Below are 19700 nucleotides of genomic sequence, written 5' to 3'. Positions count from 1 at the left end.
GCACCCTGCCCTTGTGCCTACCAAAGGGGTGTCTGATATGAAGAAAAGGGAAGGTTTAGGGACTGGCAAGTGGGTGCACTTGCCCAGTCAGCATGGCAGGACTAGACTGCACACAGGCTCTGCAATGGCAAGCCTTAGACACACTTTTACAGGCTGCTTCTGTGGGTGGCTCAACCAGTGCTGCAAGCCCACTAGCAGCATTTGGATTACCAGCCCTGGGCACTCCTGGTGCACTGTACTAGGGTCTGAGAGGTAAACCAAATCAGCCAATCATGGAATTACTAATCCATACATCAATTTACCATAGAGAGCATATGCTCTTTAGCACTGATCAGCAGTGGTAAAGTGCCCAGAGTCATAAAACAGCCAACAACAGGTCAGAAAAAAGAGACAAAATGTTCAGAGATAACCCTGCAGAAAGGGCCAAGTGCAACAAGGAACATAATTGAAGTTTGTGTCTCAGGATATTCCTAAGGGGTGCTTTTTTAGATTCTAAGAACAGTTGTGGGATATGGGATGAAGAATTGATAATTTTCTGTTTCTTTGCTATGAGTCTGGTGGCATTAGAATACAGTAAACTGTAATATAAACTAGTTTTCTTGATTACAGGTGTTTATTTTTATTTTTTTGCTGAGTTTTATATAGCGCGAACTTTAAGATTTCATTTGTAAGAACGAATTGTGCACAAGAAACCTGTTTGCTTTGTTATTTGGAATTGACGAAGTTAAATATTTTACTCATTGCTAAGGGCCTGATTAAGGGTTATGTCGTACCATCGGACTACCCAACCTGTAGAGCAGGTGCATTGGTTGTCGGGTACTGCTGCACCACTGGTCCGACCACTATATTACAATTACGACAGGTGGACCTACAGGGGACTGCTGCAACCGCCAGGGAACCATGTTCCCAGGCAATGGTGTGGCGGTCAGAGGCACGGAATATGCTAGCGTTGCCGCTGCAGCACTGCCAAGCAGATTCCAGGTTTTCCTCACCGCCAGGATTTCATGGTGGTGTTCACACCATGAAATTCTGGCAGTGAGGAAACCAAAGGGGCCCTACAGTTCCCTGTGGGCCCTTGGGTGCGTGCAGGGGGGCACATGAGGGGGGTGGCACATGGTGTTTCCAGTTAATCATTTAGATATTTATCTTATAATCATTTGCTTTAGTAGGAATAGTCCAAATAGACTGTGTTCTTTTTTCATTGATATGTTTGTTTAATTTATTTTGTTTTGTGGCACAAGAGATGCATTTTATTCCAAAATTCAATAGGAAAAGTGAAATTGAACAGGTGGTTTTCTGGTCTTTTCATGAATTGCCATTACTGGTATTGTTTAATCGAGATCTCTCGCAAAGTTTTGAACTTATTCCTAGGGTTTTTAGTCATAACATTTCCTTTTGCCACTGTGGTGGAGTCATTTGTACTCCACAGTAAAGCTACATCATTTACGTGTCCACATGATAAAAAAATGTAGACTCTGACTTGTTTTATTAAATTGATTGGTTAGAAATTAATTAATAGTAGACAAATTTTAATTTACCTAACTATTATTCTTTTATACTACAGATTTGATTTGTAATCCTGTTTTGGCAACTTTTCCAAAGTTAATGGAACAGCCGGACATTATGGATGCTCTAAGGGTTAGTACCTTGTCAGTTTGTGAATATTCAAATTTAAATATTGTTTGGATACCAGAATAGATGATCTGCTAGCCTTACTGATGCACCAGAGAAACCTATTAGGGTTTTGCACTCTGATTTTAGTAAGTGAACTTGCTTCTGTATTAGAGTATTATTATTTGTAAGTTTTAAAAGTTGTTAAAGAAAGCTGATGCAAACAGCTGGTAAATGATATACAATACATTCAAACATATGTTCCAAAAGACAGTATAGATTCTCAGTAAAAATACTTTTGCACAAGTATTTTATGTAATGTCTCTAGAAGAATGCCCAAGTGCCATGTGGGGATGGGGAAGGGCGAGGAGCATAACCACAAGATCACTATACATTGAATTACATCCCCACAGTATATAGGATCACCTCCTTTCAAGTAAATGGATGTTTTAAAGATTCCTTCTTTGAACCTAAGAGGGAAGACAAACATCAGGCAGACCTATCCAATGAGCAGATGTCTCAGAAAGGACAGAGAGGGACTACTGCAGGCTGTTCCCAGCCCCCCCCCCCAAATCCTGTTGGGGGTGTGAGCAAATTAACTTGAGGTCTGCTAATGAATTTAAAAAGGTAGAACTTATGACACAGATCCATTCGCTCAAGTACCTCTATTCCAGACATTTGGAGGTTTGGTTTCTTTGGTGCAGCTCTGGTTAGCACTTTTCAGTGACTCGTTATCAGACAGCTTCACAAGGAGTGTACCCACTCGGGGGACTCTACCTAAAGGGCTCTTTGTAGGGAGCCTTGTGACCCTGACAACTGTGAAGTGAGAAGTAAGCTTCCCTTTTATTCTCTAGCTATTCCACTTTTGTATTCAGCTAATGAAAAAAGTTAATGGAAAATTGCTGAAAACATTCACAGTATCCTGCCTCTTTTTTTAGTATACCCCTTTTGTGACTCTAGCATAGTAACCCAGCATTTTCTGCTCTGTCTTTTCAAAGCAACCTTTGATGTTATCCATCACACCAATCTGGTCCTGATTTGTCTTGACGGTTTGTGTAAATCATTCTAAAGTGTCGTCATCATTGCCTCAATCTTAAATAAGACTCTCTCGTCAGGTACAGGTCCTTACTGGACTTCCCCTTGTACCCCCTTCAATTTTGAAGCTTTCAGTATGAAGAAATCCTGTTTATATTTCAGACCACTCTTTTTAAGTTTTAAGTTCTTTAGAAAACCTCTTGATATCTTGTATTTTTTGTACCTTTGCTTAGAAAAGAAACCACTGATAAGTGAGAAAAGCCTTGGTCTTAGGGTACCTGCAGGTTGTCTCCATGCTTTACTCCAACCTTCAGGTCTTTTGACACATGACAAGGACACTTCACTGCCACAATTCAGTGTATTCTCTACACAGAAGCCTGATCCAACAAAGACAGCTCTCTCCGCTGCCCCCGACTTGGATTCTCACAAGCCCACTGTGTGACTGTCGCCATCTTGTGTACTTTCACTGTAACTGGTGAGGAATGTTGTTCATACAATTTTCAGGATCCTGCATGGGTCTCTTACCCGCCAAGGGATGATCACTGGGTGTGATGCCTATTTTACCACTCACATCTTTGCAGCTCCAAAGTCCCACAAGACCAAAGTTTTTCAGGGCAACCTTAGAACGGGATCTTTCCTAGGGCTACCAAGGCCAGAAGCCATTTCTGTGTACACTTTACCTCCCAACCGAGAATTGTAAAAGATAGATACTGTGGTGGAGTCGGTTTTTGTCTCTGGTTCTTTGTCTTGAGGCCTTAATAATTTAGATAACTACTAAAATGTATTATGGGAAAGGCGCTTAACCTTATGCTAAAGGAACATATTCAGGTGTTGAAGCAAATAGTGGATATTGGCTTGGATTCTTCAGAGCCATGATTTTGAAAGGTATGTTCTCTGTGGATTTGATTGAAAAGCATATGGCTACTTAAGCAAACTGATTCCATTTGTGATTGACATTGCCTGTTTTTCTTAAGATGCGAGGTTGAAAACACTGGCCACGTCCCCATATGAAAAAAAAAGGTTTCTTCATTGGAATCAAAGTATTAGCTCCTATTGTCATGCAAAGCACCGGGCTTGCATGGTCTACAGTGTGACTATCTGTTCACACATTGGAGGATAGCAAATAACTTTACCCTATTCATTGGCGTTTTTGCTGGCTGTTCTGACCGAGTTTAATGACAGATATGTGTGATACCACTATGGCTGAACGAAGAGATAAGATTAATGTACACCAATGGGAACTAAGCGCCAGATATACTAAATGTTTTAGCCATCGCACACCCTGCAATTTGTTAAATTTGTGGGTTTGCAACCACTAAAAATGTTAGTGCAGTTTGTGAATTTGCATTAAAGCTTCAAGAGGAGCAGTGAGTGTTCTGAGGAACGAAAACTCAAAAAACAAAAAGTGTGTGTGTGTGTCTGTCTGTCCCATATATATAACCTATATAAAAAGTATATATATTTTTAAGTCCGCTCCATTTAAGGAAATCTGGTTCCCTTAGAAAAAACATCTTTATTTAAAAGCATTAACAGGTAGGTTAGTCTATGGACCCCTACAGGCCACCATCCCAGAGATTGTGATCAATTGGAGTGAGCTGTAATTTGTGACCAACCGAATTATTATCAATTAGGTAGGTTGGACTGCAGCCTACCCTGATTCCTTATTTTGTTAACTGACCTATTAGTACATAGGTCAGTTCTTAAAAAAAAAGTCTGGTTGCAAAACGTAGAGTTCTGAAAAGGCCCATGAGTGATATAGGGATGGAAACGCGTTCACTATCTTTTGAGGAGTGGAATGTGTCTGGCTAAAAGAAATGACAAGGTGGATTTTAGGTCACTCGTGTACGAAGATAATAAATTGGCTTCTCTACAAAGAATTTCTACCATCAGCATTTCAGGCACATTTCAAGAATGTACGTGTGTATCACAAATTGTATAGATGTTTACAATAGCATTTTGTATAATAGAATATTATTTCCTGTAAATGTTTTTGTTACAGATCACTAAAGCGATAAACTAACTGGCTTCAGATGATCTTACATATTTGAACTGTTCAATAATGGTGTGTTATATATGATTAATTTCTTATATTGAGTACGCAAATTACAAGCAGGTGGTTCATGGACCAACTAGTGAATCCACTTCTAGTTAATTGGTCCCCATGTGAGGACATTTATGTTTACCAGTTTGTTATACATTCTAGCAGAAATGTGAGAGAGAGACTGGGTGGTGCCCTTGACCATGCAAGACACACATGTTTATATCCCTTTACAGCCACTGCACAGAAAGGACCCACATTTCGAAGTGGAAGGCAGGCATTTTCAGTTCTGGATGGTCATAGCCTTGTAGGTAATTCTATGTATCATGGTAGCCAGTGCAGGGAACAAACAGCCAGTGTAATATATTAGCATCTGTGTTTTGTCAACAAATCAACCTACCAACATATATTCTAGACATTATGGAATAACTAGAAGCAAGTTAGATATTAGAGAAGGTTATGATCACTACGATATGTCAAATTAGGTCAAAGGGTAGTAACTTCATCATGATTTTCATTTCGAGTAAGCAAAGATTAGTAACTTTGAATATATTGGTCTTCTCCAAAGATAGATAAATGCACATGGTGCATTCAGACTTGGCAGCAGGAGCTACAGAAACACAATCTGGTGCCTACTAATCTTCTACACGCTAGCTGTATCTCCAATGGAAAGGCAAAACTCTATTGTTGTGGGCTAAAGATCATTTTTGGAAATTACCACCATGAGGGTCAGGGAGTTAGCTAGGAAGGATTGATCTTGACCATCTCCAGCTTCCTGAACCTGTTATTGTTTTTAAAATTTCTTTTTGGGCATTTAAGTAAGAGTCACCACAAATTGTATAGCATACAGTAATCAAAATGTTCATGAGGTGGATGGACCGATATCTCCCATCATTTCAACATTAACAATATTCTGGTAGCAGGTCATTCAATGATATGAAAGGGATAACCGGATATAATGAGAGAAAACGAGTAGGATGTTATGTTATGTTATGTTATGTTATAGTGTTTTATAAAGCGCGCGATTACCAAGTAGGTGTCCTGGCGCTGTCCACAATTCCTAGATTCTTAAGCTGACGTAGTTAATGAAACAACCAAGTTTTTAGAGCTTTCCTAAAATGGAGTAGATTCTCCATATGTCTCAAGTGGAGAGGTAGTTTGTTCCAGAGCTTGGCAGCCCCATAAGAAAAACTACGTCCTCCCCAGCGGACTTTTTTTATGGTTGGAATCGTGACAAGCCCGGCATCTGCTGAACGAAGATGCCGGGCAGGGACATACCTAGTAAGATGCTTAGTCAGGTAATCTGCGCCTTCACCCTTCAAGGCCTTAAACACCAAGCACAAGGATTTAAACTGAACTCTCTTATGGATAGGCAACCAATGCAAGTCATGGATGGCCTTGGAAATCGGGGAGAACTTTGGAATACCCGTAAGTAATCTGGCAGCCGCATTCTGCAATAACTGCAGTCTATGCATCAGATTTTCCTGAATATTCAGATACAGGCTGTTGCAATAGTCGAGTCTGGAGGACACAAGAGCGGTGACCACCGTTTGTCGACTGTCAGGAGGAAGCAAAAACAGGATCTTTCTTAACATTCTTAAAATAAAGCCTGTTTTGGATGCTACTGCCTTAACCTGCAGTGTCATGGTGAGTTTGTCATCCAGCAACATCCCGAGGTTTTTTACAGTATTTACTGGGCTGGGACAAGCTCCTAATTCCTGCGGCCACCAGGTAGGAGTCCAAAAGCTGGGATTATTTCCAAACAGCATTACCTCAGTTTTAGTAGAATTTAACCTAAGGCAGTTGCTAGCCATCCAACGTGCCACCTCCAACATGCAGGCCTGGAAATTGACATCCATCCCCACATCACTACCAGGGTATAGAGACACGACGATCTGCGTGTCATCAGCGTATGACGTGACACTAAACCCATGACTTCTAATGATGGGAGCAAGGGAGGCAACGTAGACATTAAAAAGTGTTGGACTTAGTGAGGACCCTTGCGGTACCCCACAAGGCAGAGAGAAAGGACGAGATGTAAAGTTCCCCATGGCCACTGTTTGACTCCGCTCTGAGAGAAAGGAGTTCAGCAGTTTCCATGCTTTTTGCCGAATACCTCCTTTCCTCAGCCGGTCCATCAACAATCCGTGATGGACCGTGTCAAACGCGGCAGATAGATCCAGAAGGATCAAGGCTGCTCTGCCGCCTTGGTCAACTGCTAACCTGATTGATCTGTTGCCGCGATCAAAGCGGATTCAGTGCTGTGTCCCTCCCTAAACCCATGCTGGGATACATCCAGCAAAGATGATAGCTTTATGAATGCTGTGAGCTGTATGTTCATTGCCTTTTCCACTAGTTTAGCCGGAAGAGGAAGCCGGGAAATAGGGCGGAAATTGTTAGGGTCCGCCGCATCTAAACTCGGTTTCTTCAGCAGAGGGAGAATAGAAGCCATCTTCCAAATATTAGGAAAGATTCCTTCTTGGAACATCCCATTAAAGATAGGTGTGAGAAGGTTGGCTATCGGCCCAGATGCTAGTTTAGTAATCCTTAGTGGGCAGGGGTCAAGAGGGGAAGCTGAGTTAGCTTTGGTGAGCAAATCCAAGGTATTTTGTACTGTGAGCGGAACAAATTCCTCCAGGGTAATAGAAGACGTGACCACTTCAGTGGACCCTTCCTCTGACTTCTCCTCCCACCTGATTGAATTGCTAAGACTAGTAAAAATATTATTAACTTTGGTGGAAAAAAACAAGGCAATTTTTTCGCAGAGCTCTGTGCTAGACGAGATGGGAGTTGGTGCAGGAGAGGATAACTTTGTAATGGTGGCAAACAGCTCCTTAGAGCAGTTTTTAGCTGCCAAAATCTGGGTCGCATAATACTTCTGTTTTGCTTCTCGCAACATACATTTGTAGGTTGCTAAGCTTGCCAGATATTGCCTTTTTTCCGTAATGGTATAATTCTTCCTCCAATTAAGCTCCAATCTCTTACAAATACATTTTTGTACTTTGAGGTCACTCGAGTACCAGGGGGCTGAAGGTACAGTCCTTTTGAGAAGAACTTGTTTAGGAGGAGCGAGGTCAGCACAGGCCTGCGTGAGCAAATTGGTATAGGCCAGTGCCGCCTCATTCGTGTTCCTTGGCATGGGTGTAGAAATGTTAGTCAGAGCATTAGAAATGTCCTCTGCAAGCACCCTATTCCAGGCTCTGATTTCTTTCTTGTCAGTCTGGTGCTGACCATTAGCTGTGTGCGGTATAAGATTAAGATTAAAGCGAACTCCCGCATGGTCTGACCAGGCCAGGGGTAGCAATGCTTTGAAGGATAGCTCCGGGGTATTAGAAAAAACCCCATCTAGGGTATGACCAGCTGTGTCCGAGAGGCCAGTTACTTGCTGTACTAACTCCGCTGTTTCCATGATATTAAGGAGGCGGGCCGTATCAGGCTCGTCTGCCAGCTCGAGATAAAAGTTGAAGTCCCCTAAAATGGTTTGCGAGTTTCCCAAAAGTGCATTTTCTACAAGGGTTCCTAGCGAGGAAAAAAATATATGTTTGGGCCCAGGGGGTCTATAAATAAGCGTTCCTTTAAATGAAAAATGACTAGTTAGTCATATGTTAAATGCGAGTGCTTCGCAGGATGGGACAGAGAGTGCGTTGAAAGTTCCGGAGTAGGTGCTATGATAAATAATAGCCAGGCCTCCGTCCCTCTTGTTAGGGCGGTTGAGAATTTCGCAGAAAAAACCTGGTGGAGTGGCTTTGACTAGATCCGGGCCGGATGCTTCGTCCGTCCAGGTTTCAGTGATAAACGCAATTTTTATATCCAGATCCATCAGCAAGTTAGCGCATTCAGTGCTGTGCTTTACAAGGGATCTTGCGTTTATCAGGATGCAGGCAACAGGTTTTCCCGCTTTGCACATAGTGTTTACTGACTCTGTGCAAGCCTTATTAGTTCCAGCATTAGTAGGGAGAAATGAAAATGAACAGTTAGGACAAGTGCCTAGAGGTTGGAAGAGACCTAGTTCATCCGGTTGCTGGTTACAATCACCCATTATCTTCCCAGGGTTTAGTTGTAGCAATGTAGTTCTAGAGTACATAAGTCGTAACGGTACCTCGATGTGCATCCGGGCAGGGGTTTGTGCGCTGAGCGCGGCTTGGGCGCGGATGGGCGCAGACGGGCTTGCCTTTGGCGCGCCTTCGGCGCGCCGGCGGCGCGCCCGCTGCGCACGTCCGCTGCGCGCTCGCGCCAGTGCCCCTAATGTAGGCGTCCCCAGCAGCTAGAGCGTCAAACCCCAAATGTCGGACTCCTCCCAATATGGCCACCGCCAATGCACGCCCGATCCACAGAGAGTCTGCTCGGGTCAATGCTGCAGCCAAAGGAAGCGACACCGGTAAGAATGCTTGACAATGCGCTAAAGAGTAGCTGGGCTAAAAATCACATGTGCAAATAAGCAAACAGTGCGCGTGATACAGGGAGCTCGTAATTAAAATACATAAAATAGTAAAAACAGTCAGCTCGGCTACAACAACTTTCGGCTAATCTCATAGGAAAATGTGCGCTAAGTCCTACTCCCGGCTCAAGCCTCAGGAGGATGTGGATTCAGAGTAACATAATGTGCCCTATCATGCAGAAAATTAGCAAATGTATATATCACAGAATAAAATGAAGCAAAACAGTAACGTTTGAAACACTATGGCTGGTGCTGCCAATTGTAGCTATTTAGAAGTGCGGTAACGTGAGCAGCAGGAGGATACTACAAACATGGAGGGCCAGGCAGTAGTGGATCCAAGGTGAGAAAGGGAGCAGGGTGAGCCCCTGCGCAAACCACCCTGGAGAGAGCTTGATTTCTCGTTAATGTCCAGTGATCAAGTGTGCATAAGTGAATGGGTCGCTCAATGATAAAATCTGGCCAGCAGTCCGACTCACCGTGGGAGGTTCCTTAACTTTGGGGGGGGGGGGGGGAGGGGGGTCCAGTTTGTGGAACAATTTAAGGACATGGGTGTCCCACATTGTAGCTGCTCCACCTCCCCCTTGCAACCTATGATCATGTATTATGGCGTCCGCTTCTGCCAGAGCCCATTTGTGAGTCACCGAAGCCAACACTTGATCATGGGCAGATGAGGGCCCTTCCAAGCCATGGCATTTAATCGCTTAAAGAGAACCAACGCCAGATCAACTAGCTTCAGGTACTGTTAGGTACGTTTAGTTAGTTTCGTGATTCCAACGAGAAAAAGGAGTGTGTCTAGTGGCAGCTGGAGATCGATCACTATTGACACATGTTCCATCACCTGGGTACATGTGTGCATCAACGGCGGGCATTCCCAAACTATATGAATAAATGTAGCATCTATGTGACCACATCTCGGGCATGCCGGGGACTCTGCCAGTAACATTGTGTGCAGGTAATGCGGTGTAAGGTAGGGTTGATACAAGTATTTGAATTGTGTGAATTTTAAACGTGCATTGTGCTAGACTCACTTCACCCATTCGAAAGACATGGTCCATTGCTTGGTGGTCGATTCCGTGCCCAAGCAATCATCCCATTTGGGCTTGTCCTTGGTCAGAAATTCACTGCTTGACCCCATAGTGCCACATGTAATACAAAACTGCCCGACAGACTAACCCGTGCTTTAAGAAGCACTGCAAACCCAAGTGTAACGGCTGCTTGGCCGGCCCTGATGCCCATATGTCCCCAATCTCCACCCTAATTGCAGTGTGTGCAAGAAAAAGACCTGCTCCAAGCTCGTATAGTTCCTTCAGACCCTGGAAGGAGAGCAGAGCACCATCATAGAATAGATCCCTCATTCAGGTGTGCCCGGCTTCTCGTCCTGGAGAAGAATCGTAAATGCTCGCCAGATTTTTCATGGCTGACGTGCTCCAGAGTGGTAGCTGCGGTGCATTGGCGGGTTGGTGCATGTTTGGGTTGGATATATTGAGTCCAGATGAGCTTGGCCACTCGTGTGAGCCTGCCCAGTCCCCTGGTCAGTCCACCTGGTGAGAGCAGCCATTCCAGGTTGTCCATGCCCCCAGGTCCACCCGAACCAGGCCACCCTTTGCCGTTCCATCACCAGCTAGCCAGCGCAGGGCCCACTGCAATTGAGCCACTGTGAAATACAACTCCAGGTCTGAGACCCCAAGTTCCCCCTCGTGCATAGGGCACTGAAGTATGGGATCGAAACTCGCTTTCCAGCAGGTCCCCAAACGAGCTCAGATTCCATACTCCTCAGAGTCCTGAAAAAGCATTTAGTTGGTATCACTGGCAAAGCTACAAAGAAATATTGCAGCCTCGGAAGAACCAGCATCTTTGCCCCGTTGCCCTGCAAAAGGGGTAGTCGAGTCCAGAAGTGCATGGATCAGCGAGACGAGGTCAAGGCCTTACCATGATTACCACTGAGTAAGTCTCTGTCTGTATGGCAAACATTTGCACATAGAGATCTCCCCAAAGAGGTCGAGCAGGTCATAGAGGGCTGGTAGCATACATGTATGGTCCCGTAGATATACTAACAAATTGTCTGCGTGTTAGGACACAGTCTCTCAAGTCAAGTCCCGCCCTGATGCCCTAGACAGGGCCCTTGGCACACAGCATGGCTGCAAGTGACTCAATAGCTAATGCAAAAATTATTGGTGATGAAGAGCATCCTTGGCGTGTCCCTCTACTTATGGAAAAGAAGTGCGAGATCTGATGGCTGGTGCGGACCCACGCCTGTGGGGCGATATATAAAAGCTTGACTGAACCTAGGAAATTAGGACCCATTCCAAACACCTCCAGCACTTGCAGCAAGTAGGACCAACTCAGTCTATCAAACGCTTCTTGTAATCCAGGGAGACTGCCAGCCGTGGGTCGCCCTCCCCCCCATACGGCGCATCCATAATGTGGCACAGGCGCCGATTGTTGAAGTGCGTCGTACTGTGAGGCACAAACCCACATTGTTCTGAATGAACAATGAGCTAAACATCTGAAGCAACCTATTCACAAGGACCTTACTTAATATTTTGTAGTCAATGTTCAACATTGACAACGGGAGATAAGAGCTCACCTCAAGGGTGTCTCTATCCTGGTTTGGGAGCACCACTATGAGGCCCCTACGTAGCGAGCTCTGTAAAATGCCCTGGTGGTGCACCTCTCAGTAGACCTCTAGCAAGCGAGGAGCAAGAGTGGCTCCAAAAGTTGCATAATACTCCAGTGGGAACCCTTCTGTGCCTGAGGTCTTGCCACGTGCCATCTGGCGGTTTGCTAGGTTGATCTCTATCTGCAGAGGCTGCTCCAGGTCCAACAACAGCAGCCGGGTCAATCGAGGAAGTGATGCCGCTCGCAGGTAATCCCACACCTGTGCATAGGAGGCTTCCAGGGGGCAGAATACAGCTGCTCTTAATACAGAGAGAACACTTCGTTGATGTCTGCTTGAGTATTTCTCATGTGACCTGCATGATCAGGTATGGTGCCCACCAGAGTCCTGGGAGGTCTCCGATCGCAGAAACCATGCCAACAGGCACTCTAGTTTATTGCTATCTGAATGCTGGCAGGCTAGGAAGAACTTATAGTCAAGATCACAGAGTCGCTTCACCTCCTCCTGGGATTGGCAACGCAAGGTTGTGAGACGAGGCCGTACGGCGGGTATCATTACTGCCTCGAGCTCCGTGGTCACCAGACGTGTCTCTAAAGTCAGCACACTACGAGTGAGAGAATACTTAACTCCCCATATCTGAAAGAGACCATTAGGTATATATTTCTTACCTTAGAATTACCCCCAGGAATCAGACTGAATCCGGAGGAATGTTTTCTTAGCAGTACCCCTGCACATTGGTAGGTAGCTTTGGTCAACCCCACTTCAGTCGTCGGTGTCGTGGTTGCCGGGATGGCGTTGTCTACTTAGATGCCGCCCCTGCGTGCTGACATCAGTTCTTTCTTTTTCTGCTCCAGCCAGCGCAGATTCGGATAGAGCTTGTCCCTTAGTCACTTTTTGACTAACCCTTTTCTGACTTTTGTCGACGTCTTTTTTGAGCCTTCGACTCCTGATGCATGAGGAATGTCCCATTATGGGACCAGCGTCAAGCCCTGTGACTCCTGTCACAAGTTGATGTCAGTCACCGATCTGCACCTCGTGTCCCTTTGGTGCCTTGGGGTCGACCACGATCCGAAGTCATGCTCCAAGTGCCGTGCCATGAGCCCGAAGTCTTTGCGGGAGTGGTCCCAAATGCTTTTGGAGGCCCGACAATCTGCTCTGTGTCGTTTGAGGTCCCAATTAAGAGGAAGGTCGCGGGACCGGTCGCAGAGTCATCCCTATTCCTCTTTGAAGTCGTTGCACTCCTCCGGTAAGTCGCAGCACAAGAAGAAGGTGAAGAAGCACCGTCGCTCTTCGCCTTCGCCCCGTCCATCAGCCAACGCGACGTGGGACCCGGAGCGTCGTCACTTTCCGGCTCTGCCTTCGGAGCCTGCTTCTGGGACGATGCCGTGCTTACCTCCCTTTCCCAGAGCCGGAGCATCCCCTGCCCAGCTTCGAGCTTTCTACGAAGCGCTTCACAGCATTTTTGGGCAGCCCTGTTGAATCAGCTGGGGGCCCTGGGCCTTCAGGCCTGGATCCGGATCAGCACAGGTCGACCTCACGGTACCTTCCCCGGTGCTGATTCCAGTGCCGACGGCCCAATGCCGGTTATGTCCCCAACCGGCATCTACCCCAGCCTCACCCCCGACTTGGACCCGGTACCGGACCGACATCGGCCGACGCCGGTACCGGAGGGCACTTTTGTACCTCTGTTCATCCCTGGCGTTCCCTATTGCCCTGAATGGCAGAGGAGTGTGAGGAGGACTGTGAGGGGTCTGTTACTAATGCATAGCAATGGGTGGGCTCCTCCTTAATCTGTATGTCGATGCAGTCGCGTTTCAGCCTCCAATTTCTTATTGGCTTCCTCAGGACAGGGGTACACTCTATCTGTTAGTCGGTCCAACCTACTCGACCATCAAAACACTCCTTATTTGTGTAATGGAATCGGCTATGGCCTCATTCATCTGTCTCGGTGTCCTCTATATGTATGATTCATCTATCGGGCCCCTATTTGTTTCATAACTCGCCGTACCAGCAAATCAATTATCTATATTTCGAGTTTTGCCGTGCAGTCCTCCGATGCTTCCTGCTTTCACTTCGTACATACAGATTAAGGAGGAGCCCACCCATTGCTTTGATTAAGCATTAGTAATTTGGCGCACATAATAGATTGTGATAGAAGATTGATACTTCTGGCGCCAATAGGACTACCTCTGAATGTATCACTGAGATGTAGAAGTGTACATATTGAATAAGTAGTTAGGGCAATGTATATGTTGTATATATGTTTATGTATATATGTGTTGTTTTGTAATTTAATTGTGATTAGTCTGTCTAGTTTTGTACTTAGGTAATTGTGAATGTATTGATAATTTTGTTTCTCGCCGATGGATATTTGCACCTGATGAATAATTGTTGAATTTGTTAAAAGAAATAGTATATTGCCAAGATAATTTTCAGTCTCTTGAGCAAAAATAAATGAGAGATTGATCCCTCAATCCACAGTTTTAGACGTGCCTTTTAATGGCCGTTGCCTGTTTGGTGACAAGGCGGACAACACATTCAAGCGCTTCAAGGCCTCTACGGCCACGGCTGGATCCTTGGGCCTCGCAGCAACTTCTTGCCCTGTGCAGTCTACCTTTCGCCCTTTTTGTGGCTACGGAAGGGGTACCCCACCACGTTCCGCCCAGAGCCACAGGGCAGCGCAAGCTACCCAGCCCATGTGTGGCCGGGACATAGTACCCAGCATCGCGGGTCTGGGGCCAGCGGTCGGGCCAGTAATGCCCCCCCTGCAGCAGCCTCCAAACCTTCCTAGTCTGACTTTTCAGGGCCGCCAGTTGCCAGTGGGCAGCAGGATCTGCCATCACCTCTACCACTGGTACAACATCAAATTGTACAGGTGGGGTTTGCAGATAGTCTGAAGGGGCTACTCCCTCCCCTTCGAAACTACTCCTCCTTCCATCCAACGCTCCATCGAATGCCGGAGGATCACTTGGCCCTTTTCCACCAGGAATTTACAGCTCTCTTGGCTAAGGGAGCTATCAAACGAGTCCCTGTGCCAGAAGTAGGTTGTGGCTGTCACTCCCACTACTTCCTGGTACCCAAGAAGGACAAAGGCCTGCGTCCTATCTTAGACCTCAGGGACGTCAACCTCTTCCTCCGGAAGGAGAAGGTCAAAATGTTAACTTTGGCTCAGGTCCTGTTTGCCCTCGACCCTGGAGACTGGATGGTAGCATTGGACTTGCAGGACACTTATTTGTACATCCCAGTCTTGCCTGCCCACTGGCGTTAACTACGTTTCACGGTAGGCCACGAGCATTTTCAGTTTACCGTGCTCCCCTTTGGCCTTACCAGCGCCCCTTGGGTGTTCACGAAAGTGATGGCGGTGGTCGCAGCTCATCTGGGCAGATCAGGGGTTCCAGTCTTCCCCTGTCTCGACGACTGGCTGTTGAAGGCGGACTTGCCATAGGCTGTCGTCTCTCACCTCCAGACTACAGCGGACCTCCTGCATTCGCTGGGGTTCACTATCAACGTGCCGAAGTCGCACCTGATTCCCTCACAGTAGCTCCTTTTAATCGGAGCAGTTCTGGATACAGATCAGTTTCAGGCCTATCCTGCCGAGCAGCGGGTCTGGGATATTCGGGATATGATACTGATGTTTCAGCCTCTATTCTGGATTTTGTTGAGAATGACCCTGAGGCTGCTGGTCCTCATGGCCTCCTGCATCCTGCTTGTAGATAATGCCAGATGGCATATGCGGGCTCTGCAGTGGGACCTGAAGTTCCAGTGGGCGCAGCATCAGGGCAATCTTTCAGGTGTCGTCCAGATCTCGGAGGGGGCTGTGAGTCAATTGCAGTGGTGGCTAACGAACCAGGATTGGGTTAATGGCAGATCCCTCTCCCTTCCCCAACCAGAGTTATTTTATTTATTTATTTTATGTATTTATTTAGCGCACTACTACCCGAGGGCGTCTAGGCGCTTGTAGAGGTATCCCACAAAGCAGCTGCGTGATATAAAGAACCAGTGCTTACAAAATTAGAGTATAAAGCCAGGTCTTCAGTCCTTTCCTATAGGACAAGAGTTCAGTATAGTTCTTCAATTGAAAAGGTAGCTTGTTCCACCATCTAGTGGTGATATTGAAAAAGCTTTTTCCATCCCATCTCTGAAGACGGGAGGATGGCACTATCACCAACTTCAGTAAAGCTGAGCGAAGTGTGCAGGCCGGTGTATGCCATTGGAAGCGTTTTACCAGGTAGGTGGGACCTGAGTTCCGCAAGGCCTTAAATGCAATACACAATGGCTTAAATCTAATGCGCTTCTCAATAGGCAGCCAATGCAAGATGTTCAAGGCCTGTTTGGCTGATGAATATTTGGACAGACCAAAGAGCAATCTGGCGGTGTAATTCTGAAGTATCTGCAATTTTGCTATTACTGATTTATTCGTTCCAACCAGTGATCCATTGCAGTAGTCAAGTTTGGACAGCACCAAGGCTGCCACCACTGTTTTCTACTGTCCTACTGGTATGAATGGAAGAATTTTCCTCAAGATTTTTTAAATGTAATAGGTGGATGCAATGAGTGTATTTATGAGGTGGCAAAAGGATAGGGAGGTATCTATGATGACTCCAAGATTTTTTGCCCTAGTGACTGGTGCTGGGAGAGTCCCCAACTCGTTTGGCCACCATTCTGAAGACCAGAACGATGGGTCTCTCCCAAAGAGTAGAACCTCTGTCTTATTTGAGTTTAATTTGAGACAGTTCTCGGCCATCCAATCACTGACACATCTCATGCACTCCTTAAAATTCTGGGCTATATCAGGATTATTGCTCGAGATTGATACAATAATCTGGGTATCATCTGCGTATGATACTAATTCAAACCCATGAGTTTTGATCATAGATGCCAGAGGGGTAGGGTTCAATAATGAGCCCTGTGGCACCCAGTTAGGAAGCCTGAAGCATTTAGATTTATAACCTCCTACTTCAACAAATTGTTCACGATTGAGCCAGAATGATCTGAATAGCGATAGAGCTAGGCCTTCAACTCCTACTTCCTAGAGCCGGTGTATTAGAATGCCATGATCCACCGTATAAAAGGCGGCTGATAAGTCTAATAATATCAGAGCTGCCGATCCTCCTTTATCAACCGCCCGTCTGACTTCCTCTGTTGCAGTGATTAGGGCCAGTTCAGTGCTGTGCTGGGCTCTGAAACCGTACTGAGTGAAATCCAAAATATGCACTTGACTGAGTTTCAGCACAGTTGCGAAAAGCTCCTTGGAATTATTCTTTGCTCCTTCAATTCTTTCTGAGAAATAACTGATGTTTGTGTTTTTTGATCAGTCCTTTGTGATGTGCCAGTCTTGTCTTATATAATTATTTCTCCCTGGGATCATAGTGTTTGCGCCAGCATCTTTCTTGGCTGTAACAGAGTCTTCTTGAAATCCTTAGTCCTTCAGAGATTCAAGGTTCAGTAGGTGCTGTCCTGCTAGTTTTCCCTGTTCTCTGGGGAACAGTGGTGTTTGCTGCTGCTGTGATACAGTGATGATATTGTAAAGAAACCGCCTCTGGGTCTTTGGCAAAGCAAGACTTGTGCTGACTCATATGGGTGGAGAAATCATTTCTATCTAATCTTTGCCATTGATAACTTTTTTCGCTGCTAACTGGGACATGCCTGGAAACCGGCGAGGAGGGAAGAATAAGAGTAAGCAACACTGCATGGTAGTCAGACCAGTGAAGTTGTAGGGTGTTGTTATATTTCAACAAGGGGCAATCTGTTAAAACAGAGTCTAAGAGATGTCCTGCTGTGTGGGTGGAACAAACCACAATTTGCTCGAGGCCTACGCCTGTCTCTAGGTCAAGCAGGGCCTGAGAGTCTTTATCGAGGAGGTTATCTAGGTGAAAATTCAAGTGGTTTCTATAGATTATTGCCAAACCTCCTCGCTTTTTGCCAATTCGAACCCTTCTGGCTATTGCAAACCCCTGTGGGACTGCTGTCACCAGATTGGGCCCTGAAGTTTCCCCTGCCCAGGTTTCCGAAACAAATATCAGATCCAGGGCATGGGAGTCTATAAAATGACTGAATTCAAACCTGTGTTTAATTAGTGACCGTGCATTCAATAAGTGCACATGACAGTCCTCAGGTAGGTTTTTTTTTTTTTTTTTTTTTTAAACCTTTATTTTCAAAAGTCAGGACACAGCTATTCAGCCGACAACCCGGAGGTTCGGCAGCATCGATATATAGCAACAGAGATGCGTCCCCAGTACCGTGAAAGGAGAAGTGCAAAGGTTCAATTTTAATTAAACACAAAAACACACAACAAACCCCAGCAAGGCAAGAACACTGAAAGCCCATGGTGAAGCCCCCCAGGGGAGGCCGGACCACACTCATCTACCAGTTACAGTACAGTGTAAAGAGGAAGAAGGGGGACAGCAGAGGCCAAAAAAATCCATAAACCATACTGAGCTGGAAAGAAGGTTAGGAGGAAAGTTGTTCCTCGGGAGGATCCAGATCCGGGGCAAGACATATTCCCCCCCCTGTATTGATTCCACCGCCCCCAGATGGCGTGCCACTTCCGGGGGCGGCCTCTAGCGCAATAGACCGTCTTCTCCCTTAACATACTCCAGTCCATATTTTCTTTCCACGCGGTCAATGTGGGGGGCCCCGCGGAGCCCCACAATCGCGCGATATCTCTCTTAGCGACCATGTTACCCAGAGTCACCCATTGGGTCTGTGCCTCATCGTGGTCAGTGGGCCCCCAGACATTCAGGAGGCAACACCGCGCTTCCGGCTGCATAGCAATGCCCGTCACCTCCCCCATCACTGCATGGACTCTCCTCCAGAATTCCGTAATGACACCACATTCCCAAATGATATGCAGGAAAGTACCCACCATACCACATCCCCTCCTGCATAGGCCGTCCTCCGAGAATCCCATGTGAACCAGCCTTGGCCCCGTCACATACACTCGATGCAGTATTTTAAGCTGCACCAGCCTCAGACGCGACGGGATCGCGACCTCCTTAGGAGAGGAAACAGCCGACTGCCAATCCTCATCATCCAACTCGAGGCCATCCCTAGTCCACTGGTCCCTCAGCCCCAAAAGCATGTCCGCCCGGACGTTGATCAGTTTCTTATAGATGAGCGAGATCGTGCTCTCGGGCATATGGCCATCAAGGACCCGGTCCTCCAAAGGAGAGGACTCAGGCACCTTCTCACCCTCTACGAGGACTGATCGGAGGGCGTGACGCACCTGAATATATCGGAAATACTCGGAGGGCCCCAGCTCATACTCCGTCTGCAACTCTTCAAAGGACTTCACCTTCCCCTTATTCAGCACATCTCCCACCCTGGAGATGCCGATCAGGTCCCATTTATCAAACCCTTTTGTGTGCCAAAGCCTTCCCAGTCTCTCCGATTCAAACAGCGGGGTAGCGAGGGTGAGCCTATCCTTCCAGCCCAGCGAGTCAGTTGCCATCTTCCACACACGCACTGCCACACCAGTGGGCCCCGTGAGGGACGAGTCTAGGGACCGCGAGTACAACGCCCTGTAGTAGTTACCTCCACGCAGCAACCACCTGTCCATGGCATACCCAGGGCTGAGGACAGGGCCATAAAACCCATGATTAATCGCGCTCAGCTGGGTGGCCCAATAGTACCGTCGGATGTCTGGGAGCGCAATGCCCCCGTCGTACCATGGAAGCGTCAACTTTGCAATAGCTATTCGCGGCCGCCCATCCCAAAGCAACGCTCGTTGGAGGCCTTCGACCTCCCGAAAGTATTTGGCCGGAACCCAGTCCAAAGTATTCTGCAGTGCGTAGAGGAAGCGGGGAAGAGACATCATTTTGAACAGGGCCGCACGCCCAACGAGGGAGAGCGGCAGCCTCCGCCAGCCTTCAACATCCCGCCTCAGGCGTGCCAGGGGGGGGAGCAGGTTCTTCTCATATCGCACAGCAGAGTCCATGGAGATAAAAATCCCCAAATACACG

At 46.7% G+C, this 19700-nt stretch overlaps 1 protein-coding gene across 2 annotated transcripts in view; it reads left to right on the top strand.

Moving 5' to 3' along the window:
* Positions 1–19700, top strand: part of NPHP1 (nephrocystin 1) — a 708547-nt gene that overhangs the window by 641264 nt on the left and 47583 nt on the right. For both annotated transcript variants that reach the window (XM_085612188.1, XM_085612187.1), the window contains exon 18: positions 1565–1638. In XM_085612188.1, the coding sequence (XP_085468314.1) occupies positions 1565–1638 (74 nt within the window). The remainder of the gene's footprint in view (positions 1–1564; positions 1639–19700) is intronic.

This window comes from Triturus cristatus, chromosome 6, assembly GCF_964204655.1.
Source record: "Triturus cristatus chromosome 6, aTriCri1.1, whole genome shotgun sequence".
In the NCBI taxonomy this organism is placed as follows: domain Eukaryota; kingdom Metazoa; phylum Chordata; class Amphibia; order Caudata; family Salamandridae; genus Triturus; species Triturus cristatus.
Note: the sequence above shows the minus strand (reverse complement) of the source record. Positions and strands in the feature narration are given on the sequence as shown.